Raw genomic sequence first — 9,409 nt, 5'->3', positions numbered from 1 at the left:
TACTGAATCAAAAAGACATGAAAAGAAAAATCATGTTTTACTAATGTATATAAGTGACTTTTTTGACAACATATAATAAATATGATATATCACTTATCACTCAGTCTTTCCAATGTACATTTTTTTTTCATATTATGGAGCATGCCACTTTTCCAAAAGAAAAAAGGTCATGAGAAATCAGTGCAAAGTTCTCAGTTACCCTCCTCTTTTCTCTGGGGCAGTCGGAATGTCCACGGCAATGCCCTCTGCCTCGGAATTTGAGGCTGTTCATCTACAATTCTCTCTGCCTGTGTGGTTTCCTCTCCGTGCCCTTCTTTCTTCCCTCCTTACCCCACCCCCCTCCCTCCCTCCTGCTTGTCCCTAAAGTCATTTTTTAAAAAGAACTTGAGGTTTTGTTTTTGTTGATGTTTTCACTTACTGGTCGCACTTTGTGTGGAGTCGGCGTTTTCGCCAGTCACACTCCCGTGGGGACCTTTCCAGCCCTGTCTCTGGGGGTGGGGAGATGGAGAGTGGAGGGCTGGCTCCTCTTTGGGCCCCCCCTCCACCCGCTGGTGAGTGTCTTCCTCTCTTACTTCTTTGCTACCCGGTTGGCTGCAAGGGAGGCCGGACAGCCTGGTGCCGGGAGAGGAAGGGCAGCTGTCCGGGTCGGGGAGGGGACAGGGAGGGACAGTGACCTGCTCTTCACCGGGGATGCGGGGTGCCTGGGATGGGGTTGGACAGGGGATTAAGGGCCGGCTGTCCCCCAGGCCCCAGGCCGTGGATGAGCACTCGGGGCACCAGGGGCCGCTGCAGCTGGGGATGGGGTGCAGGAGGAGTCCGGTACATGCTGCTGTACATGGCGGCGGCGGCCGCCGCGGCGGTAGTACTGTCCATGCTGCCCAGCAAGCTTGGGTGGTAGAAATAAGGCGACGGAAACATCCTCTGCAGTGCCGAGTAATTCCCTGCCTCGGCCAGCAGCTCCAGGCCCACCGCAGTCTGCCGCTTCCACTTGGTCCTGAAATAAAAGCAGGCGTGCGTGCACCCTGCAGCTGTGGGCACTGCCCAGGCACCAAGGCCCGTTCTCCCCCCTCACCTGCCTTCTCTTCCTCGGGGAGCACAGGAAGACTTAGAGAGCGCTAAGAACCAGGAATGAAGCACACCTCCTTGCCCCCATCCCACCCTCTCCCTCCCAGAATCACCCAAATCCAAGTCAGTTTCCCAAACGATGCCATCAATGTCTGAGACATTCATAAATAAAATTCTCCAATCTTTGCTACCTTTTCCTGACTTTTTGCTCCGACGTTGCCCCCCCCCTTATTGTTTGGCTACTGCCTGAAACTTTCCTGGAGGCCAACGGAGACCACTCTTTCTATAGGCAGTCTTCTCCCTCCTCCTCTAATTTCCTTCCCCAAGTGGCTCCCCAGCAATCCCAGAATGTCTGCTCTCTGCCCCTCCCCCTTTCCTCCAGGCTGAGTGAGAAGAAACCTTAAACAAAGGGACCCAGAGACTCCTGGGCCTTGGACCCCTGGCCCTCTTGGTCCCCAGGGCTGTGGAGACACATCTCTCTCACCAGCCTGACAGGACCTTACAGCAGGTGTTGGGGGGGGGCGGTTAAGAGCCAGGAAGGTGACAAGGGTCTCAAAACGGAATTCGTTTGAGGGAGGACTCTCCCATGGGGACAGTACCTCGGGGCCATTCCAGGAGGGGAAAAATGCATTTCAGGATCTTTTCTCCCCTGAGAGAGAGTAACAATTAAAACCTGTGATCAGCTCTTCTCAGTCTCCTCCCTCCCCCACCGCACCCCACTAGAAGAAGAGGCAGCAGGCCTTTGCTCAGATGCCTCCTTCGGAACGCAGGGCTGGTGGGCCCTCCATAGCCGGCAGCTCCAGCCAAATTAATAAACATGTCGCCCATTTTAAATTGGCTACAAATGACACTAATGTTTTCCGACAGAATTAGGGTGGCTGAAACCGTATGTAATGAGACAGAAAATTACGGTAAAGATGACAACTGGATGGGCATTTCCAACCACACTTATGGACGATTAGAACACAAATGAGAGAAAAGGAGGGGGAGAGAAAATCGAGACAAGGGAGACAACCGTCAGGCCTGGAAACTCGGCATAACCTCGGCCCCAGACTGCACAGGTTGGGTTCACACTGCAGTTCAGGGGCCTACAAGTACTGTCAGCCCCTTTCCTAATTTCCTTTCAAGGGAAGCCGTGGTTCCTGGAGGGCTCTGAGGTGGCCAGAATAGGGGACAGACCCTCAGTCTAGATGCCTGACCGGCTGCCAACTCTACCTCTTCCAACTGCCTCACAGGACAAGCAAGGACTTTTAAGCTGAGGCCAGTGGGTCAGCTCTTCCAGGATGGATACAGCCAGACTGTGTGACCGGCTACAGATATTTGGAACCATCCTGGGGCAGGCCCAAAATGGTGCAATGCACAGGTTTTATGGGCCTGAGTGTCTCCTACACCGATGTCTCAGTTTGAAAAGGTGTGGCTTGATTGATTTGGGGGCAAAATGGGGTAAATTTCAGCCACTCAGGTTTGAGGGAGAAACTAGCACATGTTAAGGACACTTAGAAGTGCAAAATTCTCCAAACTCCAGCTACCCAACGATCCCTTTCACCTTGGAGGTGTGGCTAATCCCTCCTCCAGCCAGAAAGCCCCCGACTGCCAGCTCAGGGCCCTCTGAGTCCTTAGTGTCTCCAAGGCCAGGAGGGAAGAAGATTGGTGTAGTAATCTTGACCTGGATGGCCAGACGCCTTTGCTCTCCCACATAGCCTCCCTTACCTGCGGTTCTGGTACCAGGTCTTGACCTGGGTGTCAGTGAGATTGAGCGCAGCTGCCAGGTCCATGCGGTCCTGCACACTCAGGTACTTCTGTCGCTCAAAGCTACGCTCCAGTTGATTGAGTTGGTGGTCGGAGAAAGCCGTCCTGGCTTTGCGAGGTTTTTTGGCTCTCACAGGGGGACTCTCTCGGCTACTCGTAATCTCCCGGTCTCCTTCCTCCTTTGTTCCTACATAGAAACCCAGACACGGCCGTAAGGTAGCCTGGAATGGGGAAGGATGGAGTGTCCTCCTGGCACACACTTCCACATTCCCAAGCCAGCTGCTGGTCTGGGGGTGGGGGAACTATACTCTGTCACCTTCCTTATAAACATACTTGGACCTTAGCCAGTATGGAGGAAGAGGACCAACTGCTGACTAGGGAGTGTGGAGCCTTGTGCAGAGCTCCTAAGAGGGTTCCAAAAGAGTGCTGGATCTTCCCGTCTTTGGAAATGAAAATGAAAAAAAAAAAAACTTTATGATAAAGGGTCCTTTTCTCAATTGTTTCCTTGACTGGGGGGAGACCCTGTCCCTTTCCATTACTGTTTTCACCCTGACTTCATATTTTCTTATGTGTTAGTTTTTAAAAGGTCTTTCAACCTTTTTTTTATTTTTGAGAAGGGAGCACTTTTTTCATTTTACTTCTCCTGTTTACTAAAAGTTATAGGCATTTGTTTTCCTTTTTTTCAGATGCACTTGGGAAATGTTGGATCAAGCTCTCTGCAGCTGCTTGCATCAGGTCTCTTAGAGCTTCAGAAAGAATGTCTCCCAGACACTGCGTTCAGCTCAAAATCACTGAGCCCATCCAGGTGACAGCCCAGAGATTTCCGGATTCTATTTGTCAACTTTGGTTTTTTACTGAAATGCTGGGAAATCGATATGTCAATCCCTCTGTTTGTACCCGTTTTTGCTGCGCTCCTTGATCTTCCCTGCAGGAAGAACCATAATCTCTCTAATTGACCCACTGGGGAGGTTGGTGCACAAAAAATCGCCAGACCAGACTGTACATCTGTTTTGGGCACTATTATGCTAATGATACAATAGTAAAATGAAGAGGCAATATCCTACCTTCCAGACAGTCAGCACACATCTTTCCCAGAGAGGACAAAGATTAATAATAATAATAAGCTTATCAGTAAAGGGAAAAAAGAGAACTCTCCTCATATGTTAAAACTCTTTTGCTATGCAAAGACCAGAACACTTATGAAATTCTCTGGGGAGAAGGTGGGAAAAGGGAGTTGAAGGACAATTCCATTGCCATCTTTTGATTTTACAAAAATAGATATCCAATTCCATAAAATTTTACTTTCATAAATGCTACCTCCCAATTTACTTGTAAGGGGCCAAAACTCTTACTGAAATACAGATATTCAGTTAGCACCATGGGGTAGGAAGATTATTTTTTTTAATTGGAACTCTATAATTTTTTACCGTGTGGCCTTCCCTATATTAATCACGATCTAACAATTTTTTTAAAAAAGTTTCCCTGTTAATCGCTTCGGAATTTTCCCCTTCGCTATATCTGATAATTCCCGTTCCAGTGTTCAGAAAATACGGTGTGTAGGAAGAATGGAAAGATTTGCATTAAATAATAAGCACCACGTTGTGATCACACCCCTAGGCACTACGAAACACTAAAGTATTTCCCGTCAGATACCCTCCACCTCTGCCCCCTTCCTAATAAATTAAAATTAAGTAAAACAAAGAAAGGAGCTGGATGGCAGTGAGGGTTGGGAGGTAGAAATGTAACAATAATCAGAACTTGGGACGAGTCTCCAAATCGCACGCCCAGGCCTCCCTCCCGCTTGCAGTTTTTGACCGTGGCGCTATCTCCTTATAAGCTGAGAATCGCCTTCGAATCCCAGCAGAGATTCGCGGGAGACAGAAGGGGAGACAGGGAAGCAAGAGGAGGAGAAGCTAGACGGCTGAGGGAGCCAAGGCGGCGCGACTCACCGTGGCATTTGATGTCGCTCTGGGACTCTTCCCGCTTGTCGAGTTTGGTTTTGCTGTCCTCCTGCTCGAGCTTTGGCCTGAAGCTCTCGTGTGCTGCGTTGCTCTCCTGCTTCGGGGTGTGGTGGGGAGAGGAGACGCTGGTGCTGTACGGTGCACACGCCGCCAGAGGTTTGCTGTCGCCCAAGATGTCCTTAATTAAAAAAGAAGAGGTGGAAGTCCTGGGGACCGAGGCGGCCGAGCCCAGCTGCTGGGCGGGTGGCTGCGGCGGCGGCGGTTGCGGCGAAGGCTGCAAACTTTGCGTGGGGGCCGCGGTTGGCGGCGGCGGCTGTTGGCTGTGGTGGAGGTGGTGGTGATGCTGGGGGCCGTCCGCTATCACATGCGGTTCCGGGGGCTCCATGGCGACCGAGATAGGAGAGGAAGGCGCTGTTCCTACAGTATCAATCTCCGAACAGGGAGACGGAGTGGCCTGACTCCTAAAATCCGCGGTCCTGGCCTCGCCGAGCGGGCGGAAATCTCCATTCATCATGCCGGGGCTGCCCGAACTGGCACTGGACAAAATCGTGTCTATTCCAAAACTCGACCCGCTGGCCCCTTCCATTGTTGTCATTTCTACATGAGGTCCACGCCACTCCGCCGCTCCGCTGCCGCCCCGACCAAGCAAAGGAAGCTATCGATCGTAAAGCAGAATAACACGAAACAATGTTGTCGCCGCTTAAAACACAAACAAACAAAAAAAGTGGGGCGGGGAGGGAAGGAAAATTGGGAGGTGGCAATCCGTGGATACTTGCGACACTTCTTTTTTTTTTTACCCTAATGCAAAAAGTAGGAGTTTTGGGGAAAGGAAGATAGGGGGGGAAAGTTACAAAAATTGTTGAGGAAGCACCGAGCGTGCGCTCCAGGAACGATCGCGCACGTGGCGCGGCGGTGGCTGCGCAGGAGAGCCAGACGGAGGTGCAGGCAGCAGGAGGTGACCCCGACGCCGCCGCCGCTGCTGCCGCCGCCAGGGTCTGCCCACAGCCTGGCACCAGGCGGCAGCGGCGGCGGCGGACGTGGCAGGTGCAGCGACCGCGAAGCCCGGGCAGCCGCGCGCCCTCGGAGCTGCCCAGCGGCTCTCCAAGGTGGTGGCCGCGCGCGACTCGGTCGCCCCGGTGCCGAGTTTCTGAACTTTCTTGGAAAGTTGTGGAGCAGACACTGCCGCAGTGGTCGCGGCAACAGGAGGAGGAGGAGGAAAGAAGGAGCAGGCACAGGCGGATGAGGTGGCGGAGTCGCGGCGCCGAGCAACTCCAGCCGCTGCCGGGCGCATTCGCTTGTAATCCGGCGGCTAGCGGGCGGCGCCGACCCCCTCCCATGACGTCACGGCCACTGCCGCCGCTCCACGCGCCGCGCCCGGCCCGCGCCCCCGCCGCCGAGGCCGCGCGCAGGTCCTCGCGCCCCCATTGGCCGCGCCCGCGCGAGCGAGCGACGCCGACGTGCCGGGAGCCAATGGGTGCTCGGCTCGCGAGCCCGTCAGCGGTTGCAGCTCGGGCCCCGCTGCTCTTTTCAGAACCCGCACGTCCCTTTGCCTGCAACCGAAAGCCAAACAACTAGTCGTACTGTGGTCCCGGCGTCCACAATCACGCGCGAGGGCAAAGGGAGAGAGGGGAAGAGAGCACAGGGAGACTATAGAAGGGAACCAGAGGAGCTTTTAGAAAAACAGAAAGAAAAGGAAAAAAAGAAAAGAATGAGAAAGTAGTAATGCTTTGCCCATTAAGAAGTCCGAAGAGGGAGGGGAAAGAGGACAGGAAGGGAAAAGGAATCTGGTCGGCTTACCTTTAGACGCCAGCGCTGCCGCCACGCACCTCCCCAGACACGCGCTTGAATAGTCCAAGGACACTGAGAACAGAGGAAGGGACTCCCTGAAGGAACCCACAGGAAAGTGTGTAACTCCAGCAACCGGAGCTCTGGGTGGGTGGGCAGACTCCAAGCTCTGATTTTTCCCCAAGGAGCCTGGGCGTCCCGGCTCTGGCCCCGCTGGGCGGCGGGTACCTGAGGGGGAAATGGAGCGGGATCCGCGTCCACCCGGCAATCTCGGAAGGGGTGGAGGACGAGAGGCCTGCTGCTCAAAACCCGGGTCCCAGCCTGGTCTCCAATCGGCCCGTGCTGGAAGAAATGCCTGGCCAGACACGTTCTCCCGAGCGGGGGAAATAATGGCCCGAGGTGTTCTCTAGCGCCGAGGGCAGCTACGGTTCACTGTGGTGTCAGGCTGGCATGAGGCTCTGGAACCCGAGTGGTGGTTCAGCAGCGCGTACTCCCTCCTTGCCCCCAGCCAGATCTCAATCTCTCAACTTCTCCCTCTCTCTCTCTTCTCCTCTCTCTCTCTCCCTCTCTCTCTCTCCCCCTCCCTCCCTCCCTCGCCCTCTCCGGCCGCTCTTTTGGAAAGGAAACAGTCACTGTGGATCCACTTGGGACCTGGAACGTGGCTTGACTGTGACGCCTCGTCGGAGGGTATCAACTTGCATTATTTTCTCTAGGACGTCTCCAACCTGTCTCTTGTTGAATGTCAGAGTAATGGGAAGTGCCAGTGACAAGACGGCGTATTACTCCTGATTAAGTGCCGTGTCAACCTAATTAGCAGAGTAATTATAAGGTGCTAATGAATGATTCAAAGTTCTCTGAGTTACATTTTACTCCAAATTACCATTTTAAGAACCCTATGAATCTGAGTGGCTGGCATCGCTTCCGTGACTAGGTGCAGAATGATGGTGGAAAATGGTCTTTTAAGTCTCCCAGGGCTGGGCCGAAATCTGGGGTTTCGAAAGTCTCTTTTCGAGGAACGGTTTTGTTCTGTTGAGGACTTGGCTGGGCGGGGGGCGGGGGGGATGTCAGGGAGGCAGATGACCTCCTGGGACAAAGTATTGCCTTTCTGTTGGAACTGCATCTGTGTGAGCCCTCGGTCCGGAAGGGGATAGGTGGGAGACTCATCCTTCCTGCGTTTTCCTAGGGAATTCGATGTGTTTGACCCAGAAAAATCCCGCACTGTTCCCAGGGCGTGTTGAGCTGTTTCTTATCATCTTCGTGCATGTTTTCTCACGGGTGTGTTTCCGAGGAGAACAGGGGGAGAGGGAAGACTGAGGCGAGGAGATGTACAATCCAGGCAGCTCTCGCTTTTCTCAGAAGGCGAGGGGAGTTTGGCGGACGAGCCGGGGTTGGTGAGCCGAGGCGGGTACACGGAACCAGCTGCAGGCAGAGGCCGACGCCGGCCTGAGCGGGTGCGTGGAGCCCCTCGGGAGCGCGTGGTGGGCCCGCCGGGTGGGGTCGAGCCACCCTAGGCAGGGAAGCCGAGGAGAGCCTGAATGATGCCTGGAGCGTAGTTGGATCAGCCGCCTTTGGAGCGAGAACTGCGCCCTGGCCAGGCAGATCCTCCTGGGAGCCTGCAGGCCGGGCTTCGGCCTCGCGCCCCGGGATTTCGGAATCAAGGGCCTGGGACTTAAGAGGGCATCTCTCTTATCGAAGGCTGCAGTGTACCGCCCACAGGGCCGGGCCCCCGGCACGCCTGGCACAGTAGGTTTCTGTAGGAAGGGCGCTGGGGCTGCCTGAAACTGCAGGCGGACGCTACACATTCTTCTCCCTTCAAATATCAATTCGGATTCTTCTCATTAAGACATCACCCACCAACTTCCCGACGGAGGTTTCCTCCCAGACCCGGGGCTCCAACCCGCATTCCCCTCGCTGCCTGTTCTGGGTGGGAAGTGGGGAGGGGGAGAAAACAAATTTAAGATCCAGAACTGACGGCACTGCGCAAATCAATTATTCTCGACCTTGATAAATAATTCATTTAGGCCTGTTTTTTGTTTTGTTCCAACGCTTAAAATGACTCAAGAGCTCAAAAGGCTGATCTCACAGCTTGTGTTGGGCGGTTCGACAGGATTTTTTGCTTGGAATAATTCACAACATTAGCAGGGGAGACAGAAATATGACCCTACGAAAAAATGAAATCTAAAAAGAAAGGGAGAGAGAAGGTGGAAGTACAGTTCCCCCTCCCCCGCGGGCGGACTGTTCATTTTGTGAAAACTCTAAAGCAAAGCAAACGGAAGCCCAGTAGGCCCCACCCTGTGAATGTCTCAGATGAGCTTTTCTTAAGAAAAGGTTAAGATCGTAGATTTCTTGGGGTGGGATGTTAGGATATTAGCTTTGGGGAGCCACAATTGTGAGGGGAAAATACGACCTTGCTTATTATCAAGGTCCTATTTGGGGGTCCCTGCCAGAGAGGAAATGCTAGTAGTGGCCTGAAGATCCAAAAGAGGAACTCAAAGACTAGACGGCAAACTTAATGAAAAAATTCTTCACAGCTGGGGTTTTGTTTTTTAACTTTCCTCAGTTCTTTTTTACCCAGACACATTCCTCTTTTGCCATTTTTTTTCCTGAGAGTATACATGATGTTTATACCCAAGAAGTCATGCACTTTCTAGCAGAGCAAGCATAATTAACTTTTCGTTTAAAAATCAAAGTTTAGAAATAGAACAGGGTGCAGATCAGTCACATTTTCAATTCCACATATAGGAAAGGAAATGAATTAACTGGCTTAATCTCAGTTTCCCATTGAATTTAACATACAAAGAAATATAGTCCCTAAACTGACAAACTGACATAGGTTTGAAAATGATCTT

The 9,409-nt window shown here is 52.8% G+C and overlaps 1 protein-coding gene across 1 annotated transcript; it reads right to left on the bottom strand.

Moving 5' to 3' along the window:
* Nucleotides 1-588: 588 nt before the first annotated feature.
* Nucleotides 589-5,557, bottom strand: BARHL2 (BarH like homeobox 2). The gene is made up of 3 exons (XM_022553384.3): nucleotides 4,764-5,557; nucleotides 2,776-3,001; nucleotides 589-994 (listed from the first exon to the last, which is right to left on the bottom strand). The coding sequence occupies exons 1-3, from the start codon at nucleotides 5,368-5,370 to the stop codon at nucleotides 682-684; spliced, it is 1,146 nt and encodes a 381-aa protein (XP_022409092.1). The 5' UTR covers nucleotides 5,371-5,557; the 3' UTR covers nucleotides 589-681.
* Between the last annotated feature and the right edge of the window lie 3,852 nt (nucleotides 5,558-9,409).

This window comes from Delphinapterus leucas, chromosome 1, assembly GCF_059928025.1.
Source record: "Delphinapterus leucas isolate spDelLeu-1000000601 "Yukka" chromosome 1, BTC_Dleu_Yukka2, whole genome shotgun sequence".
NCBI lineage: Eukaryota > Metazoa > Chordata > Mammalia > Artiodactyla > Monodontidae > Delphinapterus > Delphinapterus leucas.
Note: the sequence above shows the minus strand (reverse complement) of the source record. Positions and strands in the feature narration are given on the sequence as shown.

Coding starts and splice junctions, on each gene's coding strand:
- BARHL2 (XM_022553384.3), bottom strand. CDS start 5,370: ATGACAACAATGGAAGGGGCCAGCGGGTCGAGTTTTGGAATAGACACG. Junction 3,002..4,763: donor GAGCGACATCAAATGCCACG/GTGAGTCGCGCC, acceptor GTTTCTATGTAG/GAACAAAGGAGGAAGGAGAC. Junction 995..2,775: donor ACCTGGTACCAGAACCGCAG/GTAAGGGAGGCT, acceptor CTTTTATTTCAG/GACCAAGTGGAAGCGGCAGA.